General features: G+C 49.5%; 2 protein-coding genes across 3 annotated transcripts in view; both read right to left on the bottom strand.

Annotated features, from left to right (window-relative positions):
* The window catches only part of ANO2 (anoctamin 2), a 357,148-nt gene extending 355,972 nt beyond the window's left edge, over positions 1 to 1,176 (bottom strand). Inside the window, exon 1 of the mRNA XM_032874339.1 lies at positions 1,155 to 1,176. Coding sequence (XP_032730230.1) covers positions 1,155 to 1,176 — 22 coding nt within the window. The remainder of the gene's footprint in view (positions 1 to 1,154) is intronic.
* Positions 1,177 to 4,620: 3,444 nt separating this feature from the next.
* The window catches only part of VWF (von Willebrand factor), a 134,310-nt gene continuing 120,757 nt past the window's right edge, over positions 4,621 to 18,173 (bottom strand). The window contains exons 43-51 of one of the 2 annotated variants that reach the window (XM_032874809.1): positions 17,650 to 17,760; positions 16,552 to 16,732; positions 15,819 to 15,859; positions 15,189 to 15,305; positions 8,543 to 8,641; positions 7,763 to 7,891; positions 7,205 to 7,244; positions 5,183 to 5,280; positions 4,621 to 4,963 (exon numbers count right to left, since the gene is read on the bottom strand). In XM_032874809.1, coding sequence (XP_032730700.1) covers positions 4,775 to 4,963; positions 5,183 to 5,280; positions 7,205 to 7,244; positions 7,763 to 7,891; positions 8,543 to 8,641; positions 15,189 to 15,305; positions 15,819 to 15,859; positions 16,552 to 16,732; positions 17,650 to 17,760 — 1,005 coding nt within the window. In that variant the 3' untranslated portion in view covers positions 4,621 to 4,774. The remainder of the gene's footprint in view (positions 4,964 to 5,182; positions 5,281 to 7,204; positions 7,245 to 7,762; positions 7,892 to 8,542; positions 8,642 to 15,188; positions 15,306 to 15,818; positions 15,860 to 16,551; positions 16,733 to 17,649; positions 17,761 to 18,173) is intronic. The other variant, XM_032874808.1, reaches the window with a different exon arrangement.

Raw genomic sequence — 18,173 nt, 5'->3', positions numbered from 1 at the left:
CCAGGTTCTCACATCCATGCAACTCAGAGAGTATTTCAGGTTGCTGGAAAGGACCATCCCATTAGGTCTCTGCCTCCCAAAATGACAGGTGTGTGGCAAGACCCAGTGAGAGGAGCAAATGTCTGTCAGGGTGACCCAGCTAGATGGGCCAGGGCTCTGGGGTCAGGTCCTGAGAACAAACTCCAGGAGAGTAGAGGGACGCAGAATACCACAGACCTCTAGGAGAGCCTCCCCTCACCCCAACCGGTCTAAGATCCTCCCCCCACCTGCCACTTGCCTTTGGGCTTAATCTAACATCACTCAATACGGCCTTCTGTCCCCGCCCAGGGTCCACATGGTTCCCGGAGGTATCTCCAGGACTGTAACCAACACCTACCTTTCAGTTTCCTTGGTTCACAGTTTATGCCAATGGAGTGGGCACTTCCCAGCCTTATGCCTCACTCAAGAATCACCCGAAGACACTCAACATAATCCCTTTCCAGGCAAGGTCAACCCTGCCCAAGTGCATGTGTCCTCTCAGTATAACTTGAGAGATGCCGCAGAATAATATCCCCCTCCCAGGAAGTCCACCTGCACTTGCTTTTCCTCTAAAAAAAGGGGCGCCTGTGTGGCCCTGCACCCTGGGGTGTAAAGGCCCCTGTTGAAGGCAGGTTTGGGTTGGGGGGGGGAGAAACTTCCTGAAATCCTGAGGACACCCTGGGGAAGCCAAAGTCAAAGTCGCTGGTGATGAATCTGAACCTCCATCCTCAGCAGACTGCTTGGGAATTAAACCCCAGCTGCTTGCTTGCCCCAAATAAGCTCAACTAAACACCTAACGACTAGTAATGAGTTGAAGCCAAAACGCAGAGGTAAGCATGGGTCATCAATCACCAAAAAGCCGCTGCACCAACCCTCCGCCTCTTGCCCTGCCTTCTCTCCTCGATAAAAATAAAGAATACTAATAATAAGAGTGTGGGAAACTGCTCCGGCGTCTCTCAGCTCCCCGACCCGGGCGGGGAAGGGACCAGGGCCCCGCACCTCCCTCTCCGGGTTCACGTGGGGTCAGCGGCCCCAGAAGCGAGGAGTGGGGATGCCGGCTCCGTCCCTCGCAGCCCCGCTCCCCCCTACAGCTGGCCGGACGCCCAGGACCAGAGTCCGGGGCAAGGGAGACTCACCGCGCAGCCCAGGGGCGGCCATGGCGCGGGCACTCCGGGAACGCTGGCGTCCGCTCGGGCTTACTCCGCCGCGGGGCTAATTCCATGGCGCTCGGCGGCGCCCGGACGTGCCCGCCCCCCGCCCGCCCCTCCCCCGCCCCGCCGCCGGGGTTCGAGCGGACGCTCCCGGCGCGCCGAGCGGCACGTGGGGAAGGAGCGCGCCCGCGGGCGGCCCGAGTCCGGGCTGCGCCGAGGTTGGTGAGGCCGAGGGGGAGCCGGGCGGAGCTGCCGGCCCTGCCCGAGCCGGGGAGGGGCCTCCGAACCTGCGTGGGGGTGCGCGTTCGGCGGGATTATGGGGCTCGCGGTGCGGCTGAGTAGTTCGCGGTCCCGCCCAGCCGCCCCGTCCGTCCCGGGCACTGCGGGCTCCCCTCGCCCGGCGGCCCGCTGCCCCCACCTCCCCGGGAGTCCGAGGGGCTGGGGCGGGGGGAGGGGGGATAAGGTATAAGGGACAGGAGGACAGGAAGAGGGGCTGCGAGGGGCAGAAGGAGGGCGAGGTAGTCTTACGGGGCCGGTCCCTCTGAGACGCTCGGGACGGGGACATGGTGGAGGAGGAAGTCTGGAAGCTCCATCCCAGAGCACTCGAGGGGCGCCGTCGCTCCGCCGGGTACGGGTGCCCGCGGTGAGCAGAGACACGGAAGACCCTCTGAAGGGCCGCTCTGGGCGCTGGAATCGGCAACTCCCAGACGCCCCAAGGCTCAACGAGTTAGAGAACGCCAGGGACCCAAACGAGCGAAAGGGTATTCTGCTAAGGTCAAGTATGCTATTTATTCTTCAGTGTGAAGTGAGGAATCGTGTCTCCCGCACGGATAAGGGAGGCCGGTGGCGACTGCTCCCTGCTTGTCAGAGGACAAGGGGGAGTAGACAGCACAGAGGAGTCCGGGGCGGCGCAGAAGGAAAACCAGAAGTGTGAGATGCCAGTCCAGAGCTTTGTTCGGGCCGCGAGGAGTGATGGGGGCTAATGTTTATTCAGGACTTCCTTGTCCCTCTCAGAGCTGTACCTGGGGGATTGGAGGATTCTGACACAGCCCTGTGAGGCAGTTGCTGCTGCTGTGCCCATCTGACAGATGAGACCACAGTGTGAAAGGTCAAGCAACTCGCCTCTAAGAGCTGTGCGGGGATCCCCAAGCAGCCAGCCTGCTCCGCGTCCGTGTGGCAATGCTTTGCTATTCTGCTTCTTTCCCTCCCAAACGAGGGCCTTCTCCCCATTCGCTCCCAGCGACCCTTCTCCCTGTCTTTTCAAGGCCAAGAACCCTGGAAGCCTTTCTACCCTGGTTCCTTGATCCATTCCCTTTCTTCTCTTCCTCCTGCACTTTCTAATTCCTTAGCCCCTGTATACGCTCTCCTTGAGATTCCCCCTGAAACGCTCACCTTGGGGGGACTCTGTGTCACCTGCTCTGAGGACAAGCAGGAGGAGTCCCTGAGACCAGAGGCAGACCCTGTCCTGTTAAACCCCTGGAGGAAGGGAAAGCCCCCGAGACACACACACACACACACACACACACACACACACCCACTGGGGCTTTCTCAGTCTGCAGCCTCCTTTCCCTGCTCCTTGCCATTTTTTAAAAATCAAAACATACAGCTTTTCTGATTTGGCTTTTTTCTTGGCTGTGAATTGTCCTATCAGTAAATCTGAGGAGAAATTCAGGCTACGGAGGCATAGGGGGTTGGAAAGTTGACACCTTATGCTGGAGAGGTAGCCTCCCTGCTGAGTTTCTCTGGGGCTGAGGCCTCCGGTAACACCTCAGCACCAGGCAGAGTGTTAGGCGACCAGTAAGAAGAGAGATAGGTAATTCCCTGCCCCCAGATCTGGTTTCCTACAGAGACCTCAGAGGCTACTCAGAGTTGGAGGCCCGGAGATGGACGAACAGATGACAGCCTGTGAATTATTGAGCAGTTATATAAAACTTGTATCCATTCTTCCTTTCCTCTGCTGACTGAGCCACCACCAAAACTGCTCAACACAATCCACGCTGTTTGCCTGTAGCGTATGTCCCCTCCGTGTGATTCCCCACAGCATCAGAAGGGGGTGAGTCCTAGAAACGCAGCAGTCACTGGTTTCCACGCCAGCAAGGACCTGCCCTGTAAGCAACAGGGACAGCGTGGTTCCAGTGGAGTGACCTGGGAGTTCTTGCCTTGGTGTCAGGCACCTGGGTTCTGAATGTGCCCCGCCACCCAGGAGCTGTGTGACCTTTGGCAAGTCCTCTGAGCTGTTTTTATTCTCTGTAAAGGTGGGGGTAGGGGGCAGTGGATTGGATGACGTCTAAGTCCTTTCCAGCCCCACCAGCCAGCCCTTCCAGTGAGTAGAGGCTTTCCTGGGTTAAAAGGATCTGGAATGAAAATCAATTCTCCATCAAATTCCTGTTACAAACCCAGGGTATTCCCCTCATTCTCATGGGTCTTCTCTCCACAGCTAGAGTCTCCGCCATCTTGCCAGCTTATAAACTCTTCACATAAGTTTAAGGAAGAACAATCTCTCCTTGAGAGTGACCTTACCGGTTAGTGATTTGGGGACTGGGTGAAGTCTGGCGTTATCTCTGTCCTTCCACTAAAAGATGTCTGGAGTCGACAGGGCCTGGGCATCCAGCATACAGCCCAAAAGAAACTCAGCTCTTCCTCCCCTCAGGATACAGTCAGTCCCTAATGCTCTGCCACTGACAAGACACTTATTCCCCCACTTGGAGCCTTGATTTCCCCTCATTTTTATTCTTGCCGCTTCTTATGTTATTAAAGAGCAATTGACAGTTTGCCCCAGACTTTCAGTTGTATTTGACCCTCTCAACCCTATGACTCAGACTAATGTTCCTATTCTCCAGATGAGGAAACTAAGGCTGAGAACCACTAATGGTCTTATTGGGAGCCACACCGTAGAATGAAGGCCATGGGTAGAACCCAGGCCTTCCCACAAGTCTGGGGTTCATCCCCCAGGGCTGAGCTTTTGCTGGATGGGCCCCTATTCCTGTACCTGCCAGCACCCCATTTCCAGTCCCTCCGTCCTCAGTGTATCCGAGGATACATGGGAACTTAGGGAGCCAAGGGCTTGCAGAAACCCCTGCACACCTGCTCAAGTTCCTTCACCCCAAGGTCAGCCACACTGGCAATGATCACGTCTGCCTTGGCAGGAGCATGGCTCTGGGGCCCACCCCTCTGCTCTGTTCAGAAGCCCTTGGATCCAGAGCTTGGAGAACCTAGTGTTCTGAGCAAATCCCTTTGGAGATTTGGGCTGGGTTCTGAGAAGTTCTGCCCCAGACAATCCTCTCCCCACCCCATGGAGGCAGCCACCATTTTTTCCCAGAGGCTGGCCATGCCTGGGGCTGGAGTGCTTTTTCAGATGGAGCCTGTGCTTTCTCCCGCAGAACAAGGTGCGGAGCTTGAGCCCTGCCCCCCCCTCCCATCTCAGCCTGGAAGAGGCAGTGAACCACTAGCGTTTTGCAAAGTGAGAGATTAGCCTTTATTGTGGGCTCAGGAGGGCTCCAGAGTGGAGCACGAGGAGAAGGAGCGAGAGCAGCACGCTGGCTGGTCCAGTCTCCGGTGAGGCGGGCGACGGCAGGGTCCAGGCGACTGCAGGGTCCGGGGCGACCTCACTTGCTGCACTTCCTGGGGGAGCACCGGCACTGCATGGCATTGAGGATCTGGTGGTGGACCACGGAGCCGTTGGTGCAGTGCAGGGGCACCAGCATGGGTTCCGTCCGCGTGGGCGAGCAGCAGGAGCACTGGTCCTGAATGTCCTCCGTGTCGATGGAGTACAAGGCTTTGCTGGCACATTTACCCTGTGACAGAACAAGTTGGGGGGCGGGTGGCACTGCAACACTGGAAGGGCCTGCTAGGCAATTTGCAAATGTAGACCTCAGGAAAGTCTGACATGCCCCCTATCCTTATGGTCCTATTACGCCCGAATCCCACTATCTGCAATTTCTATGCATGTCTGATGAGGAAACATAATTCTACCCTTCCCCACCCCGGCCTCACTGAAGCCAGGACCCCCTTACCTCGCAGTAATGAATGTCCACCTCCTCTTCAGACTTACAGTCTCCCACCTTGACATACCGCAGCCTGGCCGTGATGTCTTTGCATTCCAGCTCCTCACCTACAGGACAGGTGAAAGACGGGGCGTGGGGCCTGGCTGAGATTCGATAGAAAGCTCTCTGGCCCATCTCCCTCACTTCACTGGAAAAAGGTCAGTTTCACAGTAACCAAATCACTGAAGCCGGCTGCGAGGGGGGGAACTAGTTATCCTGGTTCCTGGCCCTCCGATTCAGAGGTAATAGTTATGGCTGGGTTTAACTCACTTAGTGGTACAATCTGAATGGCAGGAGGAGCCTGGCCTATCACTGTGTGTTGGTGATACAGATGGACGAGACTCACTTTTATGTAATTGTAGACTCTAAAAACCATAATGACTGGAGCAATCTTCTTATGCTTAAAATTATATCCGGAAGCTAATGGGCAAGGAAGGAGCCAATAAATATAACTAACGTCTATCTTTGCCTTTGTAAAAGAGGAAGGGCAAATGTCATTACCACACAGGGGACTAAGAGGATCCCTAGGATCCCTTATGGAGTCTTCCCTTTGGGAATAGCTGTTTCTGGTCTCTGGCAAGGCAAGGATTAGTGGCATTCACATCTGAACCTCTGCTTGGCCCACCAATAATTCTAAGATTTAATACCAGCTCACCATTCCCCATCTGAACACTGGAGCTCTTCCATTCTTGAATGGCTCCCAAACTAAATCAACCCTAACTACATATTAGCCTGCCTCCCAATTTCCAAATAACTTCATTTTACAGTGAAAGTCTGCCAACCACATTAAAAGAATGAATAAGGAAAATATATTTAGGCCAACAGGCTATATTCTCTCACTGTAGATTTAAATCCCCAAGCCTGGCTTCCTCCCCTCACGAAGCGTCTCCACCCTCCTGAGACTACTGACCAACATGGGCCCCTCGCTGCCTCCCTGCTAGTTTGGCAAATAACTGTCTCTTGACCAAATTCCGTGCACAAAATGTGCCCAGAGAGAATTCATGCTCCCTGATGGTTTCCAGACTTCAGCATTCTGAAACTCATGCAGCTGGGAATCACAGAAAGAGTAGCTTTCAGAGCGTGTTTCCTCGATCTGCAACCTTCTTATAGCAACTGCAGGGACTGTCAGAGTGAGCCATCAGGAAGAGAATGAATGATTGAGGACTGAAGGTATTTGTGCTTTCACTCCTCCTTTCTTTACCCAATACCAAACATGGGCCCACGAACCCCACATAAAACAAAAAACACAAAGCACCAAACCAAAAACAAAAAAAATAGTCTATATTCAGAGACCACAGCACTAGCACTAGGATTTGGAAAGTTACTTGTCTCGTGAACACAGGAATGTGTGGTGAGATTACAGTCTGATGGGCACTGGCAGCCTGCTGTGAGCTACGAGGACCCACCGGCAGAACATAACTGCAATGCCATGAGGGCCCTGAGAGTGAAGAAGGGGAGGTTAATCAATGTAGACCAGTCTTCTGAACTCTTGAGAAGACTCTGTGGTCTCTGCGTCCACAGGCCTCACAACCTGTGGTGGGAGCTCATGTCAGCTAGCCGATGGCTTCTTTTTCTTTGGGAAGTGGCTGTCTGACCCTCAAAGAATACATGTGTCTTGAGTGTCTGCTCTGTCAAGATTATGGATTAAGGGTGCCTTTCTTCAAGGAGCTCTGGCCGGAAAAAGAAGATATTGTCTCAGGATGGGACTATGAGCCACCCTTGCCTCTGGGAGGGAAAAAGCAGGTAGGAGGATAGAAAGAGTTAGGAGTTTTGGAAAAGGGGAAGAGCCTGCTTCATAGGGATTTGAGTGGCGATCTGAGGAGTGGGCTGTTTAAGAACATTCAAGGGGGGTGGCGGTTCCCTGAAGAACTGAACCTAGTGATTGGCCAGTGGTTAAGAACGATCTTTCCATAACAAGCTTCCTCCAAAAAAAACAGTCCTTGGACTAGGTCTGACAAATTTCAAGGGACAAGCTATTGGCAATATACTTACATGTGTTACAGCAGGTGCCTGGAATTTTCATGATTCTCCCCTAAGAAAAGAGCAAAATCCCAGATTAGGCACAACTAGGACACAACAGACAGTTCCAGGTCATTCCAGGCCAGTTCCTGGCTCTGGCCTCGCAGCCCCAAGCTTCAGCCCCCAGACATAAAATGTGCACTGACATCACAACTGAGAGCAGACTGACCACCCTACCTAACCAGGCTGGAACAATTCTGATTATTCTAGATTCTCTCCCAGTTGCATCACCAGGACCATCATTCTCAGGAGGGACTAGAAATCATTTGATCTCTCACCCTCCCATTCGAGGATCGCAGATTCAGTGTCCCCGAAGGGAAAAGTATCTATTGAAAGCACCATATAGTGCTTATATAGTCTTTCCACTAGGCTTTGATATTGAAACCTCATGATTGTTGAACTAGGTCTGGGGTCTCCCCTGGACACTGGGACATCATGTCAGGGAAGACCATACCGTTCAGAGGACTCTGTTCTTAGAGTCAAAGATGGAGCTGTCAAGAGGAAATTAGGGCCTGAGCTTTAACTACTCACTCCCTCGGCCAGACACTTGCGTTCATCGAAGGGCGGGCAGCCCATGACCCTCTTCTCCCAGATGTACTCTCCTCTCTCATTGACCTTGCAGAAGTGATTATCACAGCCATCCTGGAGCGTCTCATCACGCTGAAAACAAAGAGGGGAAATGGGTAGAGCAAATCTGAAGACGGTTTTTGGTTTGCAAAGACACTTCAAACCATGACTCCTTGAAGTTGCTGAAACAATCTGGAGGACTATGGAGCAAGACTGAGACCATCTATGGTCTCCACACCCAGAGCACACAGTAGAAGTGGAGTCCCAGCTCATTTACTATGAACAGGGCTGCATAAATGCGGAGAATTCCCCAAACCCTTCTGACCACCTAGAAGTTTAAAAAATTAAGACATAGTGAGGGTAAACTAGCAAATCAATAACTGAACCAGAGATGAACCAGGCACCACCACCCAGCCCTAACAACTAATTTACACTCTCATAGATCAGACTTAGTGTCATTCTGACTGCCCGTCGGTCTTAAAGGCAATGGAGGCTGGAAGAAATCTTAAAGATCAACCAACTCTAAACCATAGGCCTTACGCCAACCATGCTCTGGTCAAGGAGAGTGAAAAAATTACTAAATCAAAGAGAAAATTCTGTACCTTCTACAGGCTCTCCATCTTTTCTCTATAAAATCAGAAATAGGTGGGAAGCTAATATTGACCCAAACTTAGTCCTTCTTTCTTGAAGAAGAAATGCCAAAATGGGAAACCAGGTGGTGACATGAGTACAACTTGCTCCCACCTTCAGTGTCATGATCTGTCCTCCTCTTAGCTGAATGGTACAAGCAGTAGGCAGACATTTCCCACAGCATTCACCTTGGTTCTTCTCTTCCTTGTAACCCTGTATCCAGGAGAAAAATCAGCCTTGGTTAACCCCCCAGAACGCCCTATCATAAGTAGGCTTACTTTTCTAGCTTCTCATCTCTCCCAACCAGCAGTTGCACCCAGAGCTCAGAAAGTTAACATTGAACTCTTGGCTGACCTTTGTCAGTTCTCAGTCCCCTAGATGGCATTCCTTCCCTCTACATATGTACATCTTGCTCATGTTCTAGCAGCCAGACCTATTAAATGAGACCCCTCCCTTGAGCTCCAGAATTAAAAATTCAATTGTTTAATTTGACAACTGTTTATCTTATCTTCTCAAGACTTATTTACAAAATGCAACTTGATATTTCTCCCAAATTTCATCCTTCTCCTGTCCTACCTTACCTTGGTAAATAGCTTCATTACCCAGTTGCTCAAAACCAGAAATCTAGGAGTCATCCTTGACTTCTTTCTTTTTCTCATTCCCCCACTCCCATCATCAAATCTTGCCAAAAATTCTCTCTGACTCAACCTCCACGTGTCATGACCAATGTCCTCTGTCATCACCTAGTCCAAGCAATCACCATATACCTCTAGACTCTGGTAACAGTCTTAATTTGTCTTTCTTCCTCCATTCTTGCCCCTGTACTGACCCTATAGGTCTCTACACATCTGTTAGAAAGACTTTCTTATAAGTCTAGTCATGTCACTCCTCTGCTTAAAAAACATTCATGGATTTCTTGTTCTAGTAATGGCAGTACAGCTTATATCGGACTGACCTTCTATAGACAATGATTATAAACTCTTGACAAAATATTTTAAACAATTGTTGAAAGGCACTGGATGGCAAAAAGAACATCTTGTAAATTCATATCTCATGTAGAAGTAAGTAATGTGACAACAATAGCACAAAGTATAGGGGGGTAAGTACATCATTCATGAAGTGTTTACTATCAAACCAAGGTAGACCATGAGAAGTCAAGGATGCATATTGTAATCTCCGGAGTAACTGGAATTATCTATGGCAAAATATTTTCTATCCTCACTTATAATTTCTTCTCTGATTCATGAATTAACATATTTTATTTAATTTCCAAGTGGTGGAGGATGTTTCCAAATACCTTCTTATTACGAATTTCAGTCTAATTGTGGTCACAGAATGTACTCTAAATTCAAAATTTTGACATATATTGACCTTTAATGGCCCAGAATTTGGTCCAGATAGGTGAAAATTCCATGTGCATTAAGAAGAATGTGTGTTCTGCACTTTGGGATTATAATAGTCTATTATTCTCAATTAGGTCAAGTGGGTTTTCCAAATATTCTATATCTTTATTGATATTTTTCTTACTTGTTCTATCAACTACTGAGAAAAAATATTAAAATTATGAAATATAGTTGTGGATAAGTCTATGTCTAGTTCTGTCAATTTGTGCTTCACATACTGGAAACTCTGCTACCGGATACATACACATTTAGGATTCCTGTGTCTTCAGAGTAGTCTTTTATAAAATAACCTTCTTTTATGTAGTCTTTTATGAAATAGTAGTCTTTTATGGCATTTTATGAAATAACCTTCTTTATTTGTGGTAACATTCCTCATCTTACAGTCTATCTTGTAGATTATCCATCGCAACTTTTTTATTCTTAGCATTGACTGGCATTATCTTTTCTCATCCTTTTATTTTCAATCTCTCCATCTCTTTAAAGTGAAAATAAATCTTGAGGCACCTGGCTGGCACAGTGGGTGGAATGTGTGACTCTTGATCCAGGTGTACTGAGTTCAAGCCCCACCTTAGGCAGAGAGCTTACTTTAAAAATAAATAAATAAATAAATAAATAGAATTGAAAGTGCATCTCTTGTAAACAGCATACTAACTGGGTCTTGCTTTCTTATCCAAGTCTGGCAAGTTCCATTTTTTATTGAGATTTTGTTTTCCCATTTATATTTAATGTAACTATTGATATGTTTGGGTTTATATCTCCCATTCTGCTATTCATTTTATTTGTTGTCTTCTCTGTTATCTGTTCTATTGTTAATGTTTTTCTACATTCTTTTGGTTTAATCAAGTTATTTGTTTAGAATTTTACTTCCTCTCCCCCTTTGGCCTTTTAGGTGCATTTCTTCACATTACTATTTTAGTGGTTACACAGACTTATCCATTTATCAAATCTCATCAAACTATATATTTAACATCTATGCATTTTATTGTAGGGAACTATCCTGATTTTTTAAAAATAATACTTTTACAAAAATTTTAAAAATAAGGCTTGCTTTGGCTTCCCATTACATTCGGAATAAAATCCAATCGTCTTAACACGTTCTACAAGGCCCTGTATGGTTTGTTCCTAATTTTCTGACCTTGTCTTCTATCACCATCCCCTTGCTTTTGACAATCTACGCCTTTGCATCTTCTAGGATTATGAATATCCCAACCTCCTTACCTAAGAGTCTTTATGTATGTTATCCCTCTACCTGGAATGCTCTTCCCCATGCTTTGTATAACTAGCTTTTCTCATCCCCCTTCAGTAATCATTTCAAATATCATTTTCAGAGAGGTCTTGCAAGATACAACACACACACACACACACACACACACACACACACATACTCTTCATAACACTTAACACAATCCAGGGATGCCTGGGTGGTTCAGTTGGTTAAGCCTCTGCCTTTGGCTCAGGTCATGATCTCAGGGTCCTGGGATCAAGTCCTGCATCAGGCTCCTTGCTCAGCAGGAAGTCTGCCTCTCCCTCTGCCTGTTGCTCCCCCTTCTTGTGCTCTCTCTCTCTGACAAGTAAATAAATAAAATATTTTAAAAACAAAACAAAACAAAAAAAAAAAACCTCTTAACACAACCTGAAATTTTCATTTGTTCTCCCTGAGAGGCATGTAAATTCCCAACTAAGTCTATTCTGTTGTCGTTGAACCCAGCACTTGGCTCTAAGTAGGCTTCCTACAATCACTAAGATCAGCTGAGCGGGGAACTCCATGACAGTGGCTTTAAGTGACAGTCCTTCATTTACATCTAAGCTGGAAAAAGCAGGAGCTTCCAGCTTCCAGTAAAATAGGACCTCACTGTCTTGCAAAAATGCCCCCAAATTTGGGAGACAATACAGGGCAACCAACTCTTTATCTTGCAAAGTAAGTGTATTTTCAGCAATGTTAACAAAATAAAAACCAAAAGCTACCATCAGCTGTTTCATCACTGCATCAAAATTTAAGCTCTTTTAATGCTACCCACCACTCCAAAAAAAAAGGGGGGGGAGACATAATCTCACGACATTTTTAAAGAATAAATTGAATTATATGAGAAGCCAGCTACAGCGTCACTCTTTTTCTCATTTTGCCACATTTAGTAATCACCACATGGAGATTCAGTAGTCCAGGTCCTGAGATTTTCCTAACACGAAGCTCTAGCCAGTCAGTTTGGAGCCCTCAGACAGAAAATGCGGGCCTTTCTGTATTGCTCCCTTGTTCATTGCACATGGGCTGAATGCTTCTAATCAGCAGGCAAGGTTAGGAGTCCATAAGCTTGTGCAGAACAAATGTAAACAATTTGCTACTCATAAACCAAGCTTTTGAACACAATGTGTTGTCAGGGAGTGGGCTGTGCAGAAAGCCAGTGAGGTAGAGTCAGCACAGAATCGGGGCTCCTGGGTCCAGGCCACACTCGCCATGCTGGGAAAGACACCGCTGGAGTCTCAGGCATCAGGTCGTCTTTCACTGGTGAGTTTTAACTGTGTTTTCAAAAACATACAATTCCTGGAAGGTGTACGACTGAGGTAAAGGCGACAAGAAGAAAGGGAGGGAATAAACAGTGTAAGTGAGTGTGGGTGGTTACAGTCAGAAGGAGGAGATTACAGGGATTAAATTGGGCAGGATTTTGTGGGAGCGTGGATTTGGGTGCTTTTCTTTTCAGTGAGCGTTAGAAGAAGAGACCTGGAAACAGGCTCTGCTCAGCAGGCCCAAGGATAGGAAAATGGAAAAATCTTTACAGGAGAAGTGAGTGGGCAGGGGACAAAGGGAGGAGGGGACCACTAAGTGAAGGGACAGGGTGATGGGGACAAAACCCACACTCCAGAGAAGCAGAGGGCACCATGAAGCCAAAAATAGGGAAAGGCAGAGGGTGTTATGATAGGAAAAAAAAACAGCAGGAAGTAAAGGAAGAGAGGGTAGAAGGTAATAGGAGAGGGGCAATGCTTTTGGAGTTGGGACAAGGGAGGAAGGAGGAGGGGAGGAGGGGCGCATGGCAGGACCCACTTACAGGAGTAAACAAAGAAAACATTCCCTCTGCAGGTCCCCGGCCCTAGAAGGCCAGAATGCAGCTGCACCAGGTAACAGGGCTTGTCTGGCCCTGTGAGGCTTCCCAGCCACTCCTGGCACCACGATGGGCTCCATATGCAGACATACGCACGCGCACACACACCCATACCCAGAGTAAGGCACTGCTGAATGGGCTTTCCCCCAAAACATCCAATCAGGAGCAGCCACTTCCTCTGCCTGCCAGCCAAGTTCCTAGCAGCCTGAGCTCACTTCTGTAGGTCTGAGCAGCCAGTCAGTCCTGCCCCTGACCAGTCATTCCCCGAACACTGCCCTGCCTGTGTCTCATGGCCCTTTCCAGAAATTGCATTGGCTGCCCAAAGCCTTCCAGTCTTGCTTCCCTCTGCTGTCCTCTTCTCTTACTTCCAGCTGCCAGTCCAGCCCCCATTCCCTTCCCGGAAGGTCCTCTATATTCAACTCTCTACTCAACGTCAGCTCGTGGTCAGGTCCCTCCAGGTGCCTTCTTGGCGTTCCATGTCGAGGACCTCTCTTCCTCCTGCCTTCCTTGAGAGTTCACCAGTCAGCCTTCATGTCTACTACCCACCAGCACAAACCACCTTCTACAGACTCCTTTTAGGTATAAGCACAGTCTCCACTGGGAGGAAATGAAGGACTCACATGGTGATGACAACACTTCAGTCTGGTGTAGGCAGTTCAAGCCGGCCTACCTAAACTTAATTCACCACAGCACCTCACTTGCAGGAGACCTCTCTCACCTCACAGCAGAGGACAGTGGCAAGACCAGTTAAGGATGCTGAACTACAATGGGGACAACTGAGGCAGTTTTCAGCAGAAGTTGAGAAATAACATGGAAGGGAGACGGATCTAGCAGTTCTCAAGAGGGAGGAAGTAAGGACACTGCCATGGGGAAATATCAAAATTTTGGAGGAAAGGAGGAAGAGTAAAAAAAAACAAAAAAACAAAAAACAAAAACAAAAAGCAAGGCGGGGGGCGTGGATTTAAAACTGCTGAAACCTAGTGCTAGCCTGGATTGATTCTAAAGCTGGGTTTCTGTGGATGCAGAGGAGCGGACTGTGCCACCTTATGGCCACGAGAGGGCGCTGTTAGAGAGTTAGCCGCTTGCCCTCTAGAACGCACTCCTTGGAGATGTTGGTGGGGACTTCCTGCCGCACTGACTGTGTTTCAGTGGACGTCCAAGGTGTAAGGTCTGTCGCAAACTCCACACAGCATTATTTCATTCCCTATTCAAGCTGATATGTATTCTAGGGGAGCTGTTACATGCACATACACCACCCAAAATCCTAGAGCAACAACTGGGATTTTTTTTTTTAAAGCATGTGCTTAGTTGGCTTCGTTCTGATTGAGGCAGAAATGTTCTCTTTGAATCATTCTGTCAGAAATAGTTGTGTCTCCTATAGACCCATTCACTCCGCAGATATTTTATTACGCCCCTTCTTTGAGCATGAGTCCGTGCCAAGTGCCATGAAGCACACAGATGTGGACGCTCAAGTGTTCTTCGTCCCTGTCCTCCTGAAGTCCCCCTCTGGCTGGCTCTGCTCCTACTCACATGAAGGACTCCTCCCAGACGCCACCCGACAGCCTGCCTGCTCCCTGACGAAGCTGAGAGGGAAAGCCCTCGGTTGGCACCGAATGGAAGAGCTATTACTGTGCCTCTGGCTGACAAGAGGCTCATCCGTCCAATTGTGTTTTCCAAAAAAAAGGCAGGAGCCCCCAACACAGACGGCACGTTGAGGAGGAAGTGTCTGTCCAGCTCTGGAGGTGGGGCTGAGTCATCATTAAAGCAGTGAAATGCCGGTTTTTATCTACCCAACTAGAATGATGATTCCACTTCTCAGAATCCACCCTCAGAGCGAACAGAGTCATTGTGACCTGGCGGAAACAGGGCGAAAGGTTTTAAACCACCTCAGTGCCCAGTGAGGAAAGTATAGGCTGGGGTACATCCGCTCCAAGAAAGAGTGTGTAGAATTTTGCACACAGTGAGTGTCTGATCAATATTCATTAACTAATTAATATTTGATATTTTCAAAGAATGGTAGTGATGCTCCTTAAAATTCTGTGTGAAAAGAAAAAGAACTGTACATATGGTTCCCCAGGCCTTGCAAATATTATCTTTTTTCTTTAAATTTACAAAACAAGACTCTCCATTATAGTTGTGAAATATTGCCCACAATCAGAAAATAGCAAAACCTTTATTCACAGACCCAGTGAGGTCCCAGTGCTTGGGTCCCCCAAGTTTCTGGGTCCCCAGGGACTCTGGGTACCTGACAAACCCTCTTACCGGGGGGCAGGGCTCACAGGTGGTCTTCCTGCACTCCAGCTTGAATCCAGAGATGAACCCCACCTGGACTGTGCAGCGGCAAGTTGTGCACACATCAACCATCAGACTTTTCCCGGGCTGAAACCAGAGGCACCAGCGTCAGACTGCCCAGGCTAACCCCCTAACCCTCCCATTCACCTCAGCCATCTGCCTTAAGAAAGGGGGCCCCATGGCCCACAGCCAAGATGAGTCATCACCCTGTCACTTCTCCTGTGTCCAGTGGCCTGCTCCCTCCCTGCCCTCCCACCTCAAGGATAGGAATAGTAAGCCAGAGCTTTTATGCCTGAAAGGGAGGCTGAACAGTGGGAGAGGGGGATAGATTGAAATGTGTGTCATGCCATCAGAGGGCTTCTCTGCACACAGGAGAGCTGCTTGTGAGCCTGAGTGGAGGCTGGAAGGTGAGGCCCTAGACAGTTAGCAAGATGGGGGGAGCCTGGGCACCAAGATGCCCCAGAAGCTGGGAGGCAGTGGAAAGTTGAGGATAGGGCTCCCTGCTTCCTTTCATTTCCACTTCAGAATGACTGAGCTGCCTACCCTTCCCACAGTACCCCCATGCCTCCCCCACGACTCGCCCTGGAGAAGAAGGCTTACCCCAATGACGGTGCCATTGAGCATGCAGGCCTCCAGGGGCTCTGAGAGGAGAGAAAAGTGCAGAGCTGATCCCCTCAGGGTCTTCTCCTCTCAGTCATTCGCAGTCCGTCGCCCCACCCATGCTCCAGGCGCTGGGGGTCCTAGTGCCAGAGCCACAACGGCCTTGCTCCCCCCAGGCCTGCGAAGGAAGGGCAGGTGGCCTATCCTACCTCCCAGCCCACAGTGAGAAGATCCTTTTCCTTCAAGTCCTCAAGGGGACAGCCCTTTTTAAATGGTCCACACTTAAGGAGTGAGTGAGAGGGCACTTGGGCTTCCGAAAGAAGGAAATTCTACTCTGGAAACTTAAAGTCCCAAATGATTCAGAGCAGGTGGTGAAAAGAGTCACTATTTTGTTTGTTTGTTGGCAGGGTTGGGGTGGGAAGTTGGAGCACCTTTTCCCAGCAGAAGCATTACCATGAATGACTGAGAAGTCTGGAGTGAGCGAGTCCACCACTCACTAACTCACATGAGCAAACAGAGGTCCCATGGTAGAAAGCCACCACTGAGCACAGTGATGACATTCAGGAAACTGTAATATTTTTGTCCTCTTATTTGCTTTCCCACAAAAGCACTAGGAATGGATAGGAGGACTTTGATCCTCCCCATCTCCCTGAGTTGTTGAAAAGGCAAAGAATTCAGGAGCCCTTAGTGGACAGAGAGGCTTGGAGGTGGGGCCCCTGGACACACGTCTTACCACAGCGACAGGTGGGACAACACTCTGAGGTCTTACAGCTCAGCTGGAAACCCACGGGGCAGGTGGGGACTTCCAGCTGGGGGCAGGAGACATTCCTCTGTTGCACAAAGACCTCTTCCTTCACGCGGACACACTCGTTGATGAGACAGGGGTTGTCAGGGGAGGCCCAGTGAGAGCCAACCTGCAGGAAGAGCCCTGGAGTTGAGCAAGGCTGAGGCCAAGGGTCCTAGAGAGGTGTGCTGTTCTCTCAGGGAGCTGATCTGGGATCTGGGGATGAGCTCCAGCTTAATGTCTAAGTCCCATCCACAGGGTAAGGCCCACAGAGGGAACGAGTGGGGCACATCCCAAGTCCTTCAGTGAGTCTGGGTCAAAGTCTCCCTGACCAAGAGCCTCACTCAGGACCATGCATGCTACGGACAGAGTCTTTACCATGTTAGGGAAGCCTGGGGACACTCCCCCCCACCCTGGGCACTGGCGGTGAGCTGAGCTCAAGAGGCTCTAGGGTACTCTGACTGAGAAGCGGCAGCAAGAATGGACACAGAAGGGATGGGGAAGGAACGCCACGCATTTCCCAGCCAGGTGCTACTTTCCACTTACTCCTACAGGCAAATAGTGAGAGACTAGGGATGTTGGCACCTGGCCACCACAGCCCAGCAATCTGTCCCCCGGGCTTCCAGGCCCAGCCAACCGCAGAACAGTACTCAGAGCCTGTGGAGCTTTGGGGCGGTGGTGGGCCTACCACAGACACAGGATGGTGAGGGTGACCCACACTGAGCACTCAGGGGAAGCAGACCTCAGATTCACAGGTAAACAGGAGGACACAAATCCCCCAGGAGTTCACAGAACTCTTAGGGAATGAACTGGGCCTCTCCTCACATCAACCAAATGGGAAGTCGGAGGCAATCTCAACTGTTCCTATCAAGGGCATAATCATCCCAAAGAACATCTTGCTCAAACCACAGCCAGATACAACTCTCTGTGGGGAGACCGAAAGGTGGTGGGGGGGTAAAATCAAAGCCAGCAGTGGACCACAGGGTGGCCAACCAAGCTGGTTAGGTCACCACCCTCCTTCCTTCCCAGCCCAGGCCCCAGACCTACATTCTTCCACTGAGACAGGGAGTCCCCCCGCCGTGAACCAACGACCACCTCACAGGCAGAAGGCAGACACTTTCCACAGCACTCGCCTTCATGGATGACGTAAGTGAAGCCCTGGAAAAATGCAAAGAACAGAGATTAGGACAACCCTAGGTCTCCTCAATGACTAAGGAAAATCAGTCAGGATGCCTGGGCTCTAGTCTCTGCCCTCACAGGGATAACATCTATACAAGATGAACACCTTAACCTCTCACCAACATACAGAGTTTCCCCTGGTCATTGCTTGATATGATCTAGTGGTTTATGGACACAGTAAGATAAGAAAGTACACAGATTGATCTTTTCCAGAAAGCGTGTTGGGGAGACCACGGTCCTGCAAGTAGGCCCGCCCATCTTGCCTCTTGGAGGTCCTCCATCTGGCCAAAGCTTTAGGGAACTTGGACTGAAATCCTCCATGGAAACCCTGAAGCAATATGCAAAGAATGAGCGAAACACTGCTATGTGTGTTTGTCCCAGGAGCCCCAGAA

Source organism: Lontra canadensis, unplaced genomic scaffold, assembly GCF_010015895.1.
Source record: "Lontra canadensis isolate GAN:19392208 unplaced genomic scaffold, GSC_riverotter_1.0 scaffold53, whole genome shotgun sequence".
Classification (NCBI taxonomy): Eukaryota; Metazoa; Chordata; class Mammalia; order Carnivora; family Mustelidae; genus Lontra; species Lontra canadensis.
This window is presented reverse-complemented; position numbering and strand designations above follow the sequence as displayed.